At 36.4% G+C, this 22,953-nt stretch overlaps 1 protein-coding gene across 1 annotated transcript; it reads left to right on the top strand.

Moving 5' to 3' along the window:
• The first annotated feature begins 624 nt into the window (after window positions 1–624).
• Window positions 625–18,988, top strand: LOC139691394 (sodium/potassium-transporting ATPase subunit beta-2-like). The gene is made up of 7 exons (XM_071589190.1): window positions 625–1,025; window positions 5,965–6,105; window positions 9,355–9,474; window positions 9,630–9,811; window positions 12,451–12,561; window positions 13,148–13,316; window positions 18,358–18,988. Exons 1-7 carry the CDS (start codon window positions 890–892, stop codon window positions 18,480–18,482), a joined length of 984 nt encoding a protein of 327 aa, XP_071445291.1. The 5' UTR covers window positions 625–889; the 3' UTR covers window positions 18,483–18,988.
• The last annotated feature ends 3,965 nt before the right edge of the window (window positions 18,989–22,953 follow it).

Below are 22,953 nucleotides of genomic sequence, written 5' to 3'. Positions count from 1 at the left end.
TTGCTCCAGCAGCATTTTGTTTCTGAATTAAAAATTTAATCAATTTGTTTAGCATTAATCGCATAGCATTATTCGAATTTTATATGAACCAAGCCAAGAGATAAGGTAAAGTAAAAACATTTGCAAACCGAACTAATCAATTTATTTGTAACTCTTAATTGGCTATCTGCAATCCCGGAAAATCCACAGCTGTTATTTACCCATGATTGCCTAAGATATCTCCGGATATAACTTGCGACAGTGGTCAGCAAGGATACTTCGTGCCTAACACTCCCCAACGCGTCGGTGTGACTTCTAGCTCGGCGTCACTTATTATTATCCTCCTCCAACCTCTCCCCCGCCCCGCCCCCTCATTTCCCTTGAGCCCGGAGCGAAATCTAATCAACACTTCTTTAAACCCCAAACGGTTGACGAGGATTCCCATCGCCCCGTCAACCTTCGCGTCGGCCGAGACTTGTCCCATTGCAAAGGTGCAACCATCTCTTTCCCCTACCTGGCCGCGACCAATACCGTCCCCTCATTATCTCCGTTCTACTGTCTTCTCCTTCTCCCTCTCCCCAAATCCCACAGTCCCTCACCTCCCCCCAAAATTCTCCCGTCAGTCCACTAAGTACACCTCAGACGTGATGACGGGAGGGTTAGAAGCTCTCGGTACGGCAGCAGGCGTTTGAATAGTTCTCCGCGATCCGCGTTGGTGGAAGGACAGGAACATCCAACTTCATAGACTTCCTCAAGTTTGCCGTCATTCTCATTCTTGCGATCTCGAGCGGTTGTTAACATCATACGTGTGTGGGTCGTCGATTCGCAAAATCCTTCGAGGATCCTCCGGTGTATACTGTTCGCTCTCGGCCCAAGTAGTCTTTTTAGTCGGGCGTTGGAATCTCCCAGGATGGCGCACGACGAGGTCGACTTCGCAGAGAAATATTTCGTGAAGCCAGATGAGGAGCCGCTGTGCATAAGACTCCAGAGGGCCATCTATAACCCGAAGACTGGGAGTATACTCGGGAGGACGCCTTACTTGTGGGGTGAGTAGTGTGTGCTCAGTATCGTCGTTCCAGTGTTCTTTAATCATCGCGCGGAATGATTCGATTAACCGCCAGGAGAACAATCCGAGGGGAACCATCATAGAAAAATTCATGCCCTCATGATTGATTGACACACTTGGGATGATGGAAGTGAATGCTGTGGATATCGGTTGCACTTTACATGTTACGAGTGCTGTCTTGGATAATTCGAATCTGTCTTGGGTTCGGGGCCTGGCTTGGAATTGGGCTCTGTATATATAGTATTCCGACAAGAGAAATTAGTGAATATACCGGGTTATTTTTTGGACAACTACGCCGATAAATCATTTTACAATCCATCATCTTCTAGTAAGAAAAATTTCCACGTTCTGAGGGTAAAAGACAATAGGCAATGGCATCAGTATTGACCGAAAAAATATTTTGGTCTTCGCTGCTATTTTTTCAGTATTGCTAACCGTTTTTGATAGTCTACTCGCACTTTTATGAGTATGATATCGTATATTCTTGATGATAACCGCGGAATAGTTCAGGAAATTTGGCAATGCGGGAAAAAATACCATGTGACATCAAATTGGACTTACCATTAGCGGGACTAGGTCGTATGGTGATATCCCTCAAAGTTGAGTGCTATCATGGATTTTTTTGGCAGTAAAATTGTTTCCTCGTGCGAGAAAGATACAGACGAAAAGTCTCTACGCCGTACGTGTCTAGGATTTCGTGTTCCAAGGGAGTTTAAGAGCTTAAAAGAAAAATAGTTACCGAAAAGTTGACGATGTTGGAAAAAATATGATATTGCTCTCCTCTTATAGCAAGCATATAACTTTCTTCTTTCCCCTCTTCGTTTGCCTTTCCTCACATTTCATATGCCTCGAATGCTTACTCCTCGCATTACCATTCTTTGCATGGTGCGAGGAAAGCTCTGCCTACTCATCTCTAACTCCAAGCTTTTGGTTGGCCAGGGTTATTATTTAATTAAAGGACATGTATCCTAAACGAGACATTTCCAGTATGTGTGGGGGAAAGCTCAAGATAAATAATTAACTTTAAAAAATTATTATTTTTGTGAGCAATTGTTAAATTATCGTGGCTTTCGCCTCATAACACAATCTCTTCAGTATATTGTTGCATAGACTGACCGGATTACTCTCATTTGCCTTTCACTGAAAACGCTCAAAACATTTGAATAATGTTTTCAGTACTTTAGATTTCACATTTATTTAATGGCATTAGTATATAACAAACCAGTTAAGTGTATAATGTACGTGTAATTTTAATCCTTGTTATCCGAGATATTTGTGTCCCAAAATATTTTTTTGCCCTGTGACCATTACAAGGAAGTTAATAGTATTTTTCCGTTAATACACTGTGGGGAAAAATGAATGAACTGACGGTGGACCTTCTAATGAATGTTTAGCCTATTGGTTGTCCAAATAAAAGGGGATAATTTTATTTATTTTTCCTGCCGAAATATATACGAAGTCCAATCCCAAAGTTAGGTCTCGAACCCACAAAGGTTAGACTATCTCATAGTGGAATGCAACCGGTATTGTTAAAACTCTTGAAGCTTGATTTGTTCAGAAATGGCTTCCGAAATGCCACATATTATTGAGAGAACCATTGTTTTTCTTGTCGGAGGCGACCAAATGCAACGCGGTGAGGAAATCTCTTTTTCCTCAATAGACTAGGAATTAATGCACGCAATGAGCCGACCGGCCAGTGGTGTGGCAGGTTTCTTTGTCATTGTCCAAAGGCGAACCACAAGAGGGATAATATGCCTACGTCGGACTTGATTAGGATCGGTCAGCTGGACTTGGAGGAGCCAAGGCAGTCGCGTTCTGTCCGACAGTTTCACACTAATTAGTTTTCGCCGGAAGGAGTCCTTCTCCGTGAAAAGTAAATTAGCACACCGTGCATCACGATACTCGACTCTAAAAATTGGGACTCGGTTGGGTAAAACTTAAACCTATTAATAAAATGGAATTGGGTTTGAATCCCACTTCGCATACTTAGAGGTTAGATTTTACGATGTCATCTTCCTTGTAGGACTCATAAATTCTAATTTTACCACCGCATACGGTCGATGGCATGCGATTGAGAAATGTGTCCCTGACCAGTGCGCCATAGTAGAAGCTTATTCGATTTCCGCATTATTTTTATCTTCCCCTTCTGTATCTCAAGTTACCTTCTCCATAAATTTATTTTTGGTTTTTAAAATAGAGTCAATAAAGATAACTTCGATCTCGTGTAATCCTGAATTACCCCACCTTATCTTAGATAGAGGTCTTTATTTGGGCGAAATTGAGACCTAATGGTCCCTTCTTCCATTTAACCCTTGGTCGTATACATATTATATTAGGCATTAAACTTATAGTTACATTCATATGTACACATTAATACATATAGACAGACAAAAATTCATTTAGCACATTTTTTGTGTGTATACACACGCACATACATACACACATGTAAATACATAAATACATCTATGCATACACATACATAATTACGCAAATATACATACATACTCAAACTAAATGACAGTGAAGATAGAGAACAATAATGTAAGGAAAGTCTAAGCAAAGAATGAGGTTTGTGGGAAAATCTAGGGAGAGCGTGGCATTGATCCAACTTGTAAAAACCCACGCAAGAAGATCCCTTACGGTCTAACGAAAGGGTTGTATTCATCTGTTTAAATATTCAACCCATGCTCCAAAGAATTAGCCCGCTTTAGACAATCATCAATAAATCCACGAAACAAGCAATGACAGATGTCAAAGAAAATAAACATGTACGAAGGAAGAGGTTAGCCGAAAGCAGAGATGATTGGTCAGCGGAGCCAAATCAAATCTAGAATATTGACAAGAGGTGATTATGATGAATCATGTTAAAGCCCGTCATTTGAATTGTCCGACCCTGATACATTGAATATCTGACGTGAATTGTTGCGATGTTGTGGGATCCTGAAATATGAAAGGGAGTCGCATCGGTCCACGAAAACGTGCAAGGTCCATAAAATACTCTACGCATCTATTAAAATAATTTTTCCACCGCATAATTCTTTGAATAACTCTGCAAACGAAGAAAAATACTAAGTACATCGGTTCATAAATATTATGAGATGATTTTATAATCGAGAGGCAAAAATAATTTACAGTAAAAAATTTCTATCACATTTCCGGTCAGTGAAAACATTTCTTGATACTCTTCTCATGTCCTTGAACTTTCAAGTTTAATTTTTTGTGATAACAAATTTTCATTTTAGTAGTCGAGTCTGCTCCACATCGCACCTTAGCGACTAGGAAAGACAGCCGTGGTGGAAGACTATGTAATTAATCCACTTTTAGATGCTAACTGTATTTCTGCAATGCTACTTCGACATTATATTTGCCAAGACTAGAAACAAAAAAGGGACCTTCGAAATCAGCTGGTTTTATCAAAATGCAACAATTCAACTCTCATTTTCCAAGGTTTGTAATCAACGGTGACCTTAAAAAAAATCTTGTTCTTCGCGCTGATAGTTGCAAACGGGGTCGTCTAAAAAAGGGGTAAAACCTGAAACGACTTTCGCGGTCAAAGAAAAACAATCCCACACGTATTCACTTCTGCTGTTTCCCGATTATTCGCAACGGATTTGAGTTGTCCGAGGGTAATCTACGTCGCAATCAACGATACCTCGGGATTTAAAAAATATTTAAAATTCGGTGTAAACCAAAGAGCAACTGCGGTTTCTGCACTCCCAGTATTTGTTTACCCTTGAGTGCCGAACACTTTGAAATGGATCACGTACCTCCTCAGGAAACGGGAATAGCATAGAACATAAGGAAAATAATTGTGTTAATCTAAAGAATCATTTGAAAGGATGTGGGAATTTATGTCAGATATGCTGAGTAAATGGATCGGATTGGTGCGGTGGTTAGTTTATTGACTTCCCACCCAAAGACGGCCGGGAAGTTCGAATGCCAGCGGTGGAACAATTTTTCAGTGATATCCCAAACTCTTAATTTGGAGTGTTGTGTGAAGGATATTGAGATTGTGCGGTGGCAATCGTACTGGCTTCCCAACCCGAGGGCCCGGGTTCGAATCCTGGCGGTGTCGAATATTTTTCAGTGGTATCTCTATCCCTATTTGAGGTTCTTTGTGGAGGGCACTTAAGAGTGAGTTCGCCGTCCGATGTTGAGCTACGGACCCCTTGGCGCCTTTCGTTTAGAGTAGGCTAATGCCGACGCCGGGTTTCTCTCCACCCTTCACCCTTTCCTGTCCATCCCCTATGGCGCAAATGACCTCAGCAGTCGGTCGCCTCTTCTAAATACTACTACTACTACTACTACTACTACTACTAAGAGTTGTGTTAAGAGCGCATCAAATGGAACACGCTGTCCATCGGAATGAGGCGTTGAGCTGTGTGACACCTGGGCGCCTGTCGTTAAAACTAGGCTAATATCGCCGGGTTTCCTTTTGGTCACAAATCTCTTAGGTTTTGCATTTCAGCTGGAAAAAGAAATAAGCCCTTCCAAATTTCACCCTAGTTTGTCCTGAAAAAATGCAGGGAGTGTCTGTGTACTGATTAAGAATCACTTTAAGCTCTTTACGTATATGAAAAACAGCCATCAAACAAGCACTACAGTGAAATCATCTTCAAGCCATATGTCAATAAAGAGTGATACTGGTACTTTTATTGCTTGACTTGGTCTCTGTTACCATTATGGAAAGTTAATTGGTGTAATTTCCAATGGCTGTTTATAGATATGTCAATTATAAAACCAGAAGAATAAGGCATTTTGGCTCTATTATTCTTGCCCATAAGTTATGAATGGCACACTTTTTTGTTAGCGTAACTTTGTTGTTATTCTTAAAGTTTTTATTTTTAGTTTAAATGAAACTTACAGTTTCTAAGCTTCAGTCAAAGATTTTCCTAGGAAGAAAATTTTTTTCATTGCAGGACGAGTTCTTCTATTTTATCTTATATTTTATTCCTGCTTGGCTGCAATGTTTTCTGCAATGATGAAGGGTCTCTTGCAAACACTGGAGGAGAATCAACCAAAATATTTATTACAAGAATCACTAATTGGAACAAGTCCAGGTAAGGAGTTATTTCAATTAACAGATATTAGATGGTCATTACATTACAGGTGAATATTTATTTTATATCTTTTCAAAATATGTAATGCTTCACTGGTCACAAGTAGTTATTCATTCCAAAAACTTAGATTTGATGAAAAAAGGATACCTAAATATAATGTATAGGTAAGCGATAACTAGATGAAATAATTCGTAACAATACATAGCTAAGCTTTCCTTGTGCTGGAGGTAAAAAAACATCAAGTTAATGCATTGTATCAATGGTAGATCAACCTCTTGATGAAGAAGTTAGATGTGAATTGCTAAATGTACCTTTGTACCTATTTGACATATAAAACGTAATGAGCAGTAAACAATATTATCTGATAATTTATTTTGTGCTTGTTTGTTACAAATTGCTTTGATAATTCAGTGTTTCCCTAAATAAAAATATATATTCAATTCTTTCAAAATTTTTGAAGCAATTATTAAGGTAATTGATAGCATATAAGATCCATTGACATATAAAGTGCTACCTAATTTCAAAGGGGTACACATGAGAAAAAATGTATAAATACTTTGTGTGAAGGTGCAGTTAACTGAAATGGGTAATTTAAAAAAAAAACAAATTATTCCACTTGGTGAGAAGAAAGAGCACAGAATGTTTTGTTGTGTCATTTGTGATAAAATATGGTCAAGTTTGTTCAAAGTCTGTCTCGCACCTCTTTCAACATATCGCATCAAAGCATGCAAGATGATATTCACATTATGGTAAAGCAATGAGTTTAATGATAGCAAATCCAGCCATGACATTCTTCAATTGAATAATAAATATTATATATAAATAAATATAATGGAGTCAGAATAGGTAGTCATAACCATCTGAAGTAAAAGTAATATTTAGTATTGAACGCAAACCCATGGAGTTTGAATATTAGCATAAAAGACAGGTGATTTTTGACCATATTTTTTTTAAAAAAAGGAGTAGCTTCTGGGTTGATTTTTTATTCGAAGACCATAATAATCAATTTAATTGCTTTCCACTCTACTCTAACCCCCTTATGTCAGAGGAAGGCCCAATATTTTGAAATTCATATCATACCATGCGTTATGAGATTTGAAGTTTTTGACTTTCACAGTCGGATGAAGTTCAAAATGCAATTAAAAAATGCATTGCACATGATGGCTGTGGAAAAAATGTACTCCCTGGGGAAACAGCAGATTTTGTTGTGGAAATTTGAAAACAGAATAATTGGAATCAGCCATAGTCACACCTGATTAAATATTTTTGTCAATGCCATATTTGACAAGGGAAATTATACTAATCGGAGATATGACTAATATGGATAGAAATTTGACTCCACTCCTCAAGCTATGACCTGAAGACTGACCCAAGTTAAAGGATTTCCTAAGAAAGGAAGTGGTTCAACATGAGTTTTTCTATTCAAACTGAAATGCTCATAATTATGAGTGATTTTTTTCTTCTTAAAAATCTCGTGATGCATTTTCCTTTAGAGAAGAGGAAATACCATTTTAAGTTCACATGCATAATTGCATATTTTAATAAGAGAGTTGTGAACTTGAATAAAGTGAATGTTGCACTTTGAACCTGCAGGTATTGACTTCAATGTCAGGTGAGCTTTAATCCAACCAAATGGGTCACCACAGGTGCAATATGGTCCTCATGTTGTCATTTCAACATTCTGAAGTTGTGAGATCAGTGTTTTTAATGATTGAGCATCGAACATTAAGGGTATGAGCTCATGAGGAAGATTAATCCATTTGCAGTTTATGCGCACCATCATAAATTGGCATTGCAAGGTGTATCATGTGCACTTTCCCTTACATATGATGCACTTAGGTTGTTGAATGATGTGGTTTTGCCTCTGGGCACCATTGTACAAGGAAATGATTTTTGAAAAAAAAGTATTTGTAAAATTTCAGAATTTTCCTAGCAAAAGTAAAGTCTACTACAAAATTTAGGACACATCATGGAGGAAATTAAATGAGGATTTGCACAGAGCAGTTTGAAAAACCTGCAAATTCATGAAAATATCTTAGTCTCCTTCCCAGTTGTTTGGAATTTGACCCTCATGGGAGATATACTGTATTTGATGGCATATAAAACACACCTTTTTATTCCAAAATTATGGTTAAGAAAATCACCTGCATGTTATATGTGAAGGTTTGAACTCCATGGGTTTTCATTTAATACAGAATGTTGGTTTACCCTAGATGGTGAGTACTACCTACGTTGACTTGATTATATTTAGATCATTATAATTTCTAATGCATAAAATTTAATTCTAAATTGAAGAGCATTGTAGTTGGCATTGTTAATATTAATCTCATTGCATTTATGTAACATGAATATCATGTTGCTTAATTCTGTGATGTTGAAAGAGGTGGAAGTGAAGCATTGAACAAATTTGATCGTATTAAATCATAACAAAACAGCATGTACTCTACTTACTGAGTGGAATTATTTGTTTTTAAAGAATTACACTAGTAAATTACCCCTGTTTTTTTAGACTGCTGAAACTTTTTTCTTGTCTGTGCCCTACTGAAAAGAGGGGTGTCTTATACTATATACTTTGTGCATCTATATGCCATCAAAGAAGGTACATCATGAGGAAACATGAAATTCAATTATTAGAAATAGCCAAGCAAGTACATATGTCTCACATGTTTCATAGTTTGAAACAGTGTATTGAAGATGTTTGAAGGTCCTTAATGAGATTGTCAACTTGAGATACTTGATTCCCTATATTCTTATTTTTCCAAATTAAATTAACTGCTCTCTTCCCTGAGTTTTCTCCAAAGTGTTGGGAAACTGATCAGATATTTTTGTTCAACTATCCCACATTGCTTTGCTTGCCACTGGTATCAGTGAAGTTGATTTGAAACTACAGTATGTTGTTTTGAACCAGGCCTCACAAGATCATTGGCCTTTGGTCAGCATAAACTGATCTAGCACCTAAAAAGAAGTTTGATGATATGCTTTGAACCTTAGATTGGTATCATGTGATTGAATGACTGACAATTCCAAGCACAATTTGCAAATGATGAACTGAATGTTGTGAACCTAACTTACCTCAGTGGTGCATGATGTTTTGTTAAAACCACGTTGTGTGGTATGAATGACTTTTTTGTAGAAATGGATGCTCAATAATGAGGCTAATAGAAACGAAAGGTTTCACATCTTAAACCATGGCATCATTAATGCAATTGCAGTAGGGGTTACATTTTGAATCTCACTCTATTATTTCAGGTTTAGGATATCGTCCTATGTCAACAAAGTACCGACCTGACAGTTCTCTCATTCGCTTTATGGCACGGAGTAAAAATAATACTTTAAGTTGGACTAGTGAGCTTGATGAATTCTTTGATGGTGAGTAACCTACCTACTTACTCTCTTACCCCTTCGTAAGGGATGTTTTTTTTTCTACAGTTTGCGTTCTGTTAGACGTTGAACTGCAAGTGTCTGTGGATTATGTTGTCGATTTGGATGGATATCAAAACATATGCACCACATTATTATTCCAGTATATAAACACCCTGAGAAACTCCCAGGAAATGGAAATAATGTGCAGACCTGCTCCTATGACAACCCACCCAAACCTGGAAATGTTTGTGCTGTTGAAATGACAGACTGGGAACCGTGTACGAGTGAGATGGGATATGGATACAATAATTCATCCCCGTGTATTTTTATCAAGTTGAACAAGGTTTGTTTTATTGATCTCTCTTTATTAGATTTGCACAACTTATTTCAGAAGTGTTTCATTGGTAATTATTTACCTAAGTGATGAGAGAATTTGTAGAATCAAAATAATCAGAACTCAAAAGAAAGCATAAAATCAGTTATTTACTCCTTGGATGACACTTAAAAAAATCCTTAAATGCAATGGGAATTGTGTAAAGAAAAGTTACAGAAAACATTTACTGGTTTACAACTAGTTATTTATTTTATTCTAGAAGAAGGGTTGGTTGAATGTGGTTGATACTTTCTAATGGAAACCCTACATGAACTCATACAAGAGGAGAAAAAAAGAGGAATTATTTGAATTCAATCAACAGATAAAAAACATATTTGGCCAACTGATTTAAGCTCTTAGTCTGTTTAAATATTAGAAAAAATGAACAACTGAATTTTTTAATACAAGAATTTGCTGGTCTGTGAAGGGAGAATGTTATATATATAATCATCATATAATACATTTGCTAATTATCATGCATACTAGTATCAGAATTTTCCTTCTATGGTGTTTGTTTTGAGAAATTTGTAGGGCAGAGAGATCATCTGTGAATGACATTAATCCTAATAGTAATCATACATTGCTCGAGTAACTTAATCTGTAGACAATGCATCAAGTTGAAAAAATACCTATCATAATATTTTGTAAATTCTTAAGAGAAGGAATTAGTTTAGTGTGTATTCATATGATATACCAAATTGACTTTTGGTTGCAACATGAAGTATGTTGCGACAGAATATTTTTCTGGTCTTGCTGGGAGTGTCTCTAGAGGAAAACTGTTCCTCTAAATATACACTTGGCAATGTAATGGGAAACATTGATCAACAACATGCTCCAAATGCAACAAGAATCAAAATCCACCTTGGCATCATCCAAATTGCTGAAAAATTCTGAACCTTCAATGGGTTGGTATGCAACTGTAACAGTAAAAATATAGGGATTCAACAACAAGTTGAAAGTAGCACTCATTAAAGACAGAAATACCTTCTGTTGGAGATTTGCTAGGTGATTGAAAAATTCGGGATTTTTTAGTTTGACAAAATATGTAAGAATGAAAAGTTGAAGGGAGTGGGGATGAGGGAATATGGTGATACGGTGGAACTTCATTTAATGAAAACTTAATTCATTCCTGAATCTTACTGGTAAAGTGAAACTAAAAGAACAACAATTTTACCCATGTAAATATGTCTAAAATACAATAATGCGTTTTATGCCGAAAACTATTGTATATGTATAAGGTTTAGTGTATTGTTAAGGATTATGAATTGACTTCTTTTTTCCTATCGTGAATTAACCAAGCTGGAATGTGAATTCAATTAGCAGAAAACAAATCAAATTTAGTCTTCAGGACTTTCAGGACACTCCCTGAAGGCTTGTGAAGTGTCTGAATGGTAAATAAGCAGTGCTTTAATCTTCAAATCACTGCTAGCACTCTCCTGTATTGATATATAGGTTCATTTTGGGTATCTTTTTCCAGAAGAGACCCAATACACATGCTGATACAGCAGTCGCAAAATCTGGGACTTCCCCTCTCCTGGTCACTTTGCTATGCAAAACATCACTTGCTTAGCAAGTCATTTAAAAAAAATATTTGTGCTCATTATATGAATTAGGTACTTCTTATACAAGATGCTTGTTATGCAAGGTTCTGCTGTATCAATGTACAATAAAGTTTTCGGGAGTACATTGTGTCTATTACTCATGATAGAACAACTGATGTTCAAGAAAATTTAGAGTGTATATTATTGTCTATTTTCTGCATTTTGCCAGTTAAAAATTGTCCTACCTGGAGAAGCATGGCTACCAGAGTGTTGAGTAAGAGTAATATAATTTACTTGAGGTTTTCTGATCATTGCTATATTTATACTTGGTATCACTGAAGATAATTGAATGTCAGTGACAATAGTCCTAACACAGAAGAATTTGTGGAAACAATAATAATTCCTCGATGTAATTATGCAGTGAAAAGACATGTCTATGAAATGGTGAAAGAGAGCATTGGAAATATATCTTATTTAATCACCAACTGTCATATTATTATTTATGATTATTCATTAATATGCCACAGTTTTTTTTTAATTGAGTAATTCTCTAATGATTGCAACCTGATGCAATTTAAATAATTCTCCAATAATTGCAAACTGATAAAATAATAGGAATAAATAATGTTTTCCATTTTTTAATTAAATTCAACATATTCCTCGTTTTTCCAAATTTACCAAATTCTCTTTAATCCATGCTACTAGGCTATTAAATTTTAATGCTTATACATTGCTAAATCTAAATATATTTCAGCCAAAAAAATGTCATTTAATTTTCCCAATTCTAATTAAATATTAATTTAATTAATACAAATATGTTTTTCCATTTTATAATATCCATCGCATTCTACCATCCAAGCTATTAGATAAAAAAATTTTTTGATGCCCCTATAATTCTAATGGAAATCTAAATGAATTTCAGTCAGAAGAATATGATTTCAATGGATTGGATTGAACAGATTTTTATATTTTTGCTTTCATATTAGGGCCAATTAAACCCATTCTACCAGAAATTCTTGAATTTAGCCAACTGAATTTCTTCAATAATTATTTATTACATCTTTTCAGATATTCCAATGGGTTCCTGAATACTATGATGACCTTTCAAACCTACCAGCAAAGATGCCCGAGAGCTTAAAAGAAGCCATCAATGTTTCTGTTACAAATGATCCCAAAACAGTAAGCTATTTTAAACCTTCTGAAATCTGCATACTGTCATATACTTTTCTTCAACCCAAATATTTTATATATCTCCAGATTTCAAATATTTGTTTTTGCCTTGTTTCTACCTTAACAAGCTGGCGTACTCCTCATGAAATACAACTTTAATATTTTTTTTTTCAAGTTATCATATTATGAAAATGTCTTGCAATCCAACTTCCAATGCATAAGTAGGCTCATACTTAGTACTTAAAATAATATTTCATATTTATTGAAATTTCCATTCAAAATGAGTGTGCAAGTATTTAAATCCCTTTTGCATCAGTGATTTTTGGTCTATTATATGCACGAAAATCATTATGTTGGAGGTCTCTGTGTAAATTGTATTACACATTTTAAATTTCCTGTTCTTTCTTCCCTCTTTTTTGTCTTCAGGAGTTTACAAATTCTCCCAAAAGCATTAGACATAATTTCCCTGGCAATTATAAAACCAAATGGTCCCTTTTTATAAAAAAGCATTATGTTCCTATTAGTTTCATGAATTCATTGTCTACATCACTCTCTTACTCTGTATACTCACTAATGCTTAAAAATTTTACTTCAGATAAACTCTGTTTGGGTGTCTTGCGACGGTGAAGGACCAGCTGATAAGGATAACATAGGACCCATATCTTATATTCCAAGTAGAGGCTTCCCAGGTTACTACTATCCATACATGAACACCCCGGGCTATTTGAGTCCGCTCATTGCAGTGCATTTTGAAAAGCCTAAACGTAAGTTTTCAGCATTCATAGTTTGTAATGAGGAAGGTATGAGGGTTTAATGTTTGGAGACATCCTGTACAATATTTGAATTTTGATGGTAAGCATCGGTGTCAAAAAGATGTTGATGGCACGTCAACATGTTGGCATTTTGATTTCAGTGTTGAGAAAAATTAGCATTGCATAGGTGTCAGATATATGTGGACTTCAAAGATGTCATATCAGCCCGTGAAAATTGATATTAAACCCATTGTGGTCACACAACTCAGCCATAACATAATGATCACACGAGGGCCCCATGAGGAAATACAGCTGTCATTTCTTTATGACTTTAAATAAAGCCTTGAAAATTTAATTAATTATAAGATTATATGTACTTTCTATGATATCATTGTGCAACTATGCCCATTTTTTTAATATTACACATTTACATGTAAAAACCCACTTTTATTATCAAATTTCATTTTTTTAACAATAAAATTTAGGGGCTTACTTCCAAGATACTACCTTTTAAAATTATATGAGTTAAAATGTCAATACTGAAAGAAAGTTATATATTCATTCTTAAAGTTGAAGAGGTGAATTTAAATTGAAATCATGAAAATAATAGTGGGATTATTATGGAGGCAAATTAGACAAATATATAATTTTGTCCTTTCCAAAATATTAAATTTATGTGAAAAATAGCCTAACGAACATAATGCAAAATTTATAGATTAGAATTAGAGCCCCATAATCAGTCAGAACCACTGCATTCGCCACATAAGTTCAATGCAGTGTTTTTGGCATACATGCAGTGGTTTTGGGCGCAGGCATGATGAGCACTGCATTGTGGTTATCTTAATATTCATTCCTTTTTATTTTCATTTTTTATAAATATTTCAATAACAAAATTCATGCTATTCTCTTTGTAAAACTCACTTATCAAAAACAATTCTAGATGAGAAATGCATATATCAAAATCATCACATGCATTCTGAAAGGATTTTGTGACAATGTGATCACAAGGGGATAAAAATCATTTTGAACATGTCACCTGGTGCGATTCCAAGGCTTGTAAACAGTATAAACCTTTAAAAGTGTTTATTATCAACTACAGATGACAGCACAAGTTTTATTTTGGAGTGTAACTTCCAAGCTATGAAGTGCAAACTTGGCCAGGGGTCTTTTGGACCCTGGGTGACCACTATGGGTTAACATATTGCCTTCATGTTGACAAAATTCTAATATTATTGCAGTAACATGTAATGAATGTTGATCTCTGTAGTAGTGTGCCTGAATTTCATGTTAGTCACTGTACAAAGTTCAAGTCTGTAAGATTTTTCTGGATATTCAACCAAATGTCATAATTAGTTTCTTTGAGTTTCCTTGAACTTAATTAATTAAGAGATACAAATATTATTTGGAGAGAATGTTTCATTGTTAGCACTCATCTTAGCCTCTCACAGATGGAATAATATTTACAATTCAATGTTTGAACTAAAGGATTATTGTCATTTGATTGGAGCCAATCTTCTTCCTTTTCTGGCTATAAATTACGGAGGGTTATTTTTAAAATTGTACCACTGTCACACACTTCCATACTGTCGTTCATTATTATTATTTATTATTATAAGGTAATCTACCGGTTTAGGCTTTTGGATGGACACAGCTACCAAATTAATATTTTGTGACTCCTAACAAAACAAAACACAATCCAGCAACCTACTCTGTATCAGGTCCCTCTTCATCTCTGAGTACTTTATTAGTATTAGATATTTAATAGTATTAGATAGTAATAGAAAAGAAGATTTAAGCAAGGGGAGACTAGGGAGAGGATTTGGCATTTTGACAGATATGGAAGACAAGAACTCATACCAAGAAATGGCGTACGAGTCATATGATCGAATCGCTTAGGAAAAACAGTTCCATTGATACATGCCTGAAGACACACTGCTGCAGATATCATGAATAAATAAAACAATTTGTGAGTCCCACCACGTATATGCATGAACAGAGCAGGCCAGACTAAGTCGCATGGACATATACCCGAGTTCACCAGAAACACCAGAGAGGGAATGATTATGCCCCCTTATTATTATTATTAGGTAATCTACCGGTTAAGGTAGGTTTTTGGATGGACGTAATTACTAATTAAATAATTTGTGGCCCTTAGCAAAACACAACATCCTACTCTACATCAGGTCCCTCTTCAGCTCCGAGTACTTTCTTCCTCCCTTCATCCCGTCCAACATCCCTATCCTGTTCCTTCCCTTTCCTCTTTTGCCCAACATTCTACCCTCTATCACAGTCTTCAACATCCCACTGCCGGTCAACACCCCCTTCGTCCACTTTTCCTGCCTCCATAGGATTTCTCCCAACAAACCCCTCTCTTCGCCCACCATACCAAGTACTTCCTCATGTGTTTTCTTCTCGGTCCATTTCACCTTCTCCATTCTTCTCCACACCCACATTTCAATCGTTTAAAAATTATCATTGTTGATGAAATGTCTCATCAGCATGCAAATTCATAGGTTGCTCTGTAACTAGCAAATTAACTATGTCACCCCTGACTAACATTGGCAATTAAAGCATCTTTCTAAACATTCAGAATTTCCAAAATTTTTCCACACAGATATAGCAGCACAAAAAAGGCGCTCTTGTTACTTGATGAGATTTTATTCCATTTTGAGAATTTTAAAATTTAAACTTTGTATTTATTTCAGTCTACTTCTAAAATATTTATGAACTATTTACCCAGTGAGCACAATGGAAGAAATAAAAGTTTGCACGTGAAGTATCAATCGGTCCATACATCATGATTATGCCATCCAGACCTTATAACAATCATAGTTATTTTCTCAACTATCAATTTTTCAGATATAAGGCATGCCATAGACAAACAAAAGGAAAATTATCTAATACTTAAAATACAAAAGTATTTATGTATTCAGATTGAAATCCAGTTTCATTTTTCCATGAATTCCTGAACACCATAGAAGCACTAATGTATTAGTGGAGATTTTATTTACATATGCAAACCCATAACTATAGGATCCAGAGCAGTCTTCTTTGTTTGGGCATAAGAGACATACACATCCCTCTACCTAATGCATACATACATGTTTTATTTGGGGATAACAGTGCATTGATTTTAGGGAGAGCAATAACAACAGCTAGTTTGGCTTATCTTTGCTTAATGATTTAAACAATTAGACACTGGTAGTTCTTTTGTTTTTGGGCTCCCGACCATTCTAATCTTCTCAGAGAAGTTTCCATTTTTCACTATGACGATTATACTAGGAAGGATCACTAAATCCTACTCATTGCATTGTTAAACAGCACTGTTATCCAATGAAATCGTCAGGAAGGTGCATAGAAATAGGCAACAGGTATGAAGAGGTACACTTACACATTTACATACATTGACCCATGCCATAATAACCAAAAAAAATAGCTAGATGATCAAGTCAAGATGCCATGAATAGCAATGTTCTCACTGATAACATTATGCTGTCATACTGAATTCTCATGGCACTCATCATTACCACCTAATATTAAAATTGTGGTCCAAGTCTTGCCGTAAACTATTGTCCTGGCATGAGCCACTGTTGGTCGTAAATGTAAGTATACACAACCATGTCCCATGTGCAGTAGGAGGAAAATTGCATGAAAGAAAGTAGCACTCACAGATACGGAAAAGGCAAACGTTTTGCAGCAAAATGAAAGGGTTGATCGAGATTTTTAGATCAAATGTGTCAGTTCTTGATTCAGAAACTTGGGTTTTTGAAAGTAGAAATGTTGAGTGGTTTCTCTCTTGAAGTAGTTAGGGGTTACAATGGGATGCAAAAGTTGAATAGAGAGGAAGAAAAATATTTGGATGGATTGAAAGGATAAGAGCTGAAGTTGGCAAATGGGAAAATTCAAGGATGACTAGGGAAGTTGATGGTGTAGATAATGTTTTGAGAGGTATTGCAGAAGACAAAATGTTTGGTGAGAGGGTTGATAGAAGAAGAGAATACCAAAATATGCCATGAGTTGCTGTATTTCATGGCTCATAAGACCGCATGATTTTTCAGGTCATAATATTGCCATAATAAAGGCAACCATTATCTATGCCTGATGAGGAAAGAATACTTAGTAGTTAGTATTTTTCCCAGTAAATCAACTTGAGTCTTCAAGAACCCTTGGCCCATAGATGATTTTAGAGCTTTTTTGGAATAAAATACATATTTTAGGCTGAGAAATAGTATGGTAAAAACAGATCATGAAGTTCTGGAGAAGAAATGTATGTACAGCAAAGAATTTGTGCAAATTTTTCAAGGAGACATTCAGAAATTGGGAAATATGTCCATTACTTTACAGAAGGAATTCTAAAATCTAGCCCAATGCGATAAAAAAACATGTAATAACTAATTATCAACATGGAGGTTTTTTTAATGGTGAAAGTAGAGCTCACCATATTACTCAATCCAATAGTACATGACATTTTACATATCAGAGGATTGTTGTAAATGTTCCTTTCACTGTACCATCCATGACTTCTCAGGAAGCTGTGATACATTGAAAAAAGCATACATTGGGTGAAGCTGGGGGTGCCTAAATTCAACTGGAATTAAACATTAGGCCCCTCCAGTCAGTCAGCTGAAAACACTACCCAATGGTCTATCACACCCTATGTAAAATGTAATAATAAGTATTAATGCCACTCAATCAAACACTGCTTTCATTGCCAAGATTGGTTTTTCTGCCAGCTGTAATTTATAGTCTGTTTATTCTCTGCAATGCTTAGCTCATGTAGAACGATTGAAAATTTTAAGAGAGGTTTTCACAGCATCAGGTAAATCATTAGAATTACTGGAGACAAATAATGTTCATAATGGGTTTGTGATTACAAAATGAGCTTATTTTGGCTGATTAAATCTCTGACTGTGCCTGCAATTTATTTTTCTTATCATGCAGAGTCTTTAAGTTCAGTGAATGTGAAATATGTTGAAGCAAGAAAGCATTCCTATTAATGTTAGCAGGTTTGTCATGGAGGAATCTTAATTTGTGTTTTATGTTTTGTTTCCAGCAAATGTGATGATCAACGTGGAGTGTCGTGCTTGGGCCAAAAATATTGTTTTTCAACGCAAAAATCAGATGGGATCATGCCACTTTGAGCTGATGATCGACCACAAGAAAGTGTTCCATTACTAATATTAGTGAGATACTTTAAAAAAAAAGCATAGCTCATCCATTAAAAAAAAAAGATTCATTTTTCTAGAGAAATGTCATATGTCGAAATGCTTTCAATTGAAGTGACTGTAAAAATATTTATTTTAACCTTGTTCATTGTATATATTGTAGAATTTTAATCTTGTTAAATATTTAGACTACCAAATGGCAACACCATTGGATTAAATGTACGAGATGATATGCATTTCATGAAACTGAGAAGATTTTTTCAACAATTTTTTAAGAATAAAAAATAGAAGTTCCAGCGGTAGGATTTATAAGACCCCATACTAATAATGTCATATATAAATGCATTCATATTTTTAATTCATTCTAGTTTTGCTGGAGTTTCAAATGTTGCAAATAACTTTAATGGAATAATTCATACTCATTAAATATCATCCCTTCATGAAAGGTTTTTTTTTTAATTTAAAGGACATTTATTCATCAATGGCTTTCATATATTTTAAAACATTTTAACCGGTCAATAAGAGATAAAAATGCGCATGTGTGGCTCAATGTTGCTCGAATATGTTCAATGAGAAAAAGTTTTCATCTGAAATGCATTCTATTGAAAGTGAGAAATAAAAAAATTGGAAGCCTCAGTCTTTTTTGTTCTGTTCATAGAAAAGACTTGTACAATCATTGATAGAAGTTGCAGGATCGAATTCCCATGCCAAAAAAACAACATTGCACCATAACAAAAACATGGTACCTAATTACACTATGAGGATATGGAAAGTCTATAGAGAAATGGTGAAGTTGGTGCACTATACAGGAAGGACAAAACTCTGTCTCCAAGTAAAAAGACAATCGAAGATAAAACCATCAACTTGGTAATCAACTCGAAGGTCGGTTTAATTAGTGATGTTAGAGCTCACCTAGTGCTAAGCCCAACGGAGTGTGAAATTCATACATCAGGGTAGGCAGGCCAGTTCCTTTCCCTGTGCTGATTATGTTTTCCCATGAACATCTGGTTTCCAAAAAATCACACAGCTTGGGTAGAGCCGAGGCTTACCCAAGAATCAAACCTGGGCACTCCAGTCAGTAGTCCAATGCTTCACCCCTGGACTCTGGCGACCCACCAATCAAAGATAAGTCTGGATATATGTTAGTCAAACCAGAAAAGAGCCAAGAGAAGTGAAAGGAATATATACAGGAACTGTATGGTAAAAAACTTAGGTCAGCAAGGTTAGACATAGAGCATATAATGTAGACAAGGATACCTAGGTCCAGACTTACTCACCTGTCAGATAGAAAGAGCAATGAGAGAATTGAAATCGAAAACGGCTGTGGGGATAGACAACTTGCCCACAGAACTGCATAAAGGTTTAGGAAAATATGGGAGGGAAAGTCTTCATGAACTAATTCATAGTATTTATGAGAGAGAAATTTGGCCAGAAGACTTTGCCAGATAAGTGTTAGATCCTATTCCAAAAAAAGGTAAAGGCTACATATGAAGGCCACAGAACAAAAAGTTTGATTTTGTGCACAACTAAAGTGATTCTCAGGATCATCATCAAAAGGATGGAGAGCAAGGCAAGATAACTTAGGATATGATCAGTTTGGAACCTGTACATGTCTCAGACTGCTCAATTGCGAGTACATCCTAGGTTTTGACGTTGGATGTAACCATCCCGTAGTTTCTACAGAAGACATCCTTGTGTGTATACCGTCAGGCCAGGGGAGGAGATTAGATGGAGTAGCAGTGTATGAGAGTGTACGGTGGTAAAAGTAGATTTAGGGTGTCGGATGTAGATGGGAGGGGGAGGAAAATGGAAGAGTAGCCTGAATTTTCAATTGTTGGGTGTTAATGGGGGTTTATTTGGGAGGATAACTTCAGGTAATTGGCGAATTTTTCTTGTGGATTACTTTGGAGATACTATCCAGAAAGAAAGAAGTAAGGGCACATTGATGGATGAAAGAGAATTCGCTAAGATACAAAAAGAGATAAGGGATGCCATGGTTGACATTCAATTCATGACATTCTCCAGTGTCACGTAGCTGAGGTTGTAATGCTCTATGCCCTCATTATGCAAAGAGCTACAAGACGGACAACGACACCACCAGCGACCAATGAAACTCCGCAGCAGTCCCTTTGTTATAGCAACTCTCTCCTGGATCTTATCCCATCCCTTCGATTTTTGTCCAGAATAGGTTTTGCCACTCCCCCATCATTTTATGCAAGATAATCAGTAAAAAAGTATGATATACACAGTGGCTAATGATAAATAAACTCCTCCTCCTCTTAATGAGTTCCTGAAGATTTGAAATGTTATATCTATAATTAAACAATAATACCCTCCTAGCTCTTGATGCCAGACAATCAATTGACTAGTTAGTGTTTTCGATGTAATTTACTAATTTATTGAACTGAAAGCTGGAAGAGCCTTTCAGTGCGACTACTAAGCAAGTCGTTTCTTCGTGATATGGCCAGCAGTGAAGTACTCTTAGAGTGGTACTCAGTTGGTATCATTAGTAACTGACTATAGTTAATGTTAAGATTTGTTTGAGGTTTTGTGTCTTTATATGGTGTCAGTCAAGATTGTATGTGTTTCCATGTGGTCATTGCAGACAGTACCCTGCATTGCTAGTCCTGACCACTATGAACACAGCAAAGATTGAATATGGCAATTGGTGAAACCTCATGATATGACCGCGAGGTGTGTTCTTTTTTGCTTTGCTAATGTTTATTTAGCAAAGTATAACTATATTAGTATATAGTAGTGCTTTATGTATTCCCATTTTTTTAATTCTATTTTATAACATCATACCTCATTTCTCCATGTATTTGACCAATTCTGCATTATTGTGTCACTGTCCTTCCAATAGCTTACCAATATAAAAAGAATATCTACACATATATTTATTTAAAAATAAATAAATATATGTGTAGATATTCTGTGTGCATGTGAAGCACTCAAGATGGTCAAGTGAACAGCAAAGTTGACCTCATTTTTTCCTGATTGCTCTGTACCGTGGGAATATCCATAGTCTTATTAGGTATATGCGACAGAAAATAAAATATCTTTTAGAAAAGTTCTTCTATTGACCCTTTTGGTGCCCATGGCCGCTAAATTTTTGATTCCATTAAGACATTTGAGTCAAACATGAGCCAAGAGTTCCAAGGTCTCCCAGTTCCTAAGTGGCCCCAGGTCAAGGCAAGGCACAAACGGAAGGTCTTCTTCAACAAATGCTCCTTCACTTGCAACTTCCAGTGACTGCAATGCCCTGGATATCTCCCCAATTAGTGTTACCTCAGCATCCATCTCCAGAAAGACCATTGTTACACAGTTGACAATGTGCCAGAGGTGTTCCTGTGTGGGTCAGAACAATTCAGTGTGCCAGCACCAAACCCTACCCATGTTATCAAGGGGCAATAATGTCACCCTGTCGATGCTTCATCTTTGGAACCTCCTGTGATTGATAGCTGTGTCCATATCCTCTGCAAATAACCAATTCATTACTGCATCTGTCTCCTTGGCAGTGGTTAAGGTGATACCTATCACTGAATGTGTCAACTCCAATTTGCATATGCCAATTTTGAATCATCTGCCATCTGCTCCACAGGAAGAAACTATCAGTAACCATAAATCTTCTCAATAAGAAGAAAAGGGCAGACTGGTAGCTAATCTCTAGTCAGCAAGACTTTTTGTGACCTCTGGGAAAGGAGAGTTCAGAATGAAATCTGTAAACAACCGCTGGTCCCTCTAAACTTCATTAATTTCTGTACTTGGAATGAAATGTGAAAAGTACAGGTGTGTCCACCTGAACAGCAGATCTCCAAAAAAGTGATTTGGATTTTATGAACAGCCTGGTGTGAGGAGAGAGACATAGTGGTCCAGCTCTGTGACCAAAATGCTGTCCTTCATGCTGGAAACAAACCTCAGTGCCCTATTCAAACATACCACAACACCTGAACAGCAGATCCAGGCTGGTGATCCAAAAGGATCTCTTCAGGATATTTCAGTCGTCAATGCCCAAGTCAAGAAGTCCCTGAAATATCTATAGGGCAAGGTGATAAGAGGACTCTGGTGATAATCTCCCCCCTTGATTTAATCCACATCTACATCCAGATGTCTGCATTAGGCCCACAGTGCACGCTATCGGAATGCATTCAAATCCTGGAAACAAGCCTGGAGGAATGAACCAACCACAATACAAGAGACAAGGAGCATCCTCTCTCGTCCCAAGAAGAACACGCAACCAAAACTCAGCGTGAATTGAGGCAAGTATTCTATTCCTGCTTCCCTCCCCGCACACTCTAGCTATAGCTCCAGCTGGATCTCCATGTCACCTTTCAGAGGCTCCTGGAGAACACCAGGATGGACTGAGACAGGGCCAGCCATCTGAGGCAGTCTCATTCATGGAGCAAAGGGGCAGCAAACCTACGCTATCTGGTCACAGGAACCAAAAGAGTGAGTGACTGTCCTCATCTGGTCCTCAATTCGTC

This window comes from Hetaerina americana, unplaced genomic scaffold (assembly GCF_022747635.1).
Source record: "Hetaerina americana unplaced genomic scaffold, ioHetAmer1.1.p SCAF_339, whole genome shotgun sequence".
Taxonomy (NCBI): Eukaryota; Metazoa; Arthropoda; class Insecta; order Odonata; family Calopterygidae; genus Hetaerina; species Hetaerina americana.
This window is presented reverse-complemented; position numbering and strand designations above follow the sequence as displayed.

Coding starts and splice junctions, on each gene's coding strand:
- LOC139691394 (XM_071589190.1), top strand. CDS start 890: ATGGCGCACGACGAGGTCGACTTCGCAGAGAAATATTTCGTGAAGCCA. Junction 9,812..12,450: donor TTTTTATCAAGTTGAACAAG/GTTTGTTTTATT, acceptor ACATCTTTTCAG/ATATTCCAATGGGTTCCTGA. Junction 12,562..13,147: donor TTACAAATGATCCCAAAACA/GTAAGCTATTTT, acceptor ATTTTACTTCAG/ATAAACTCTGTTTGGGTGTC.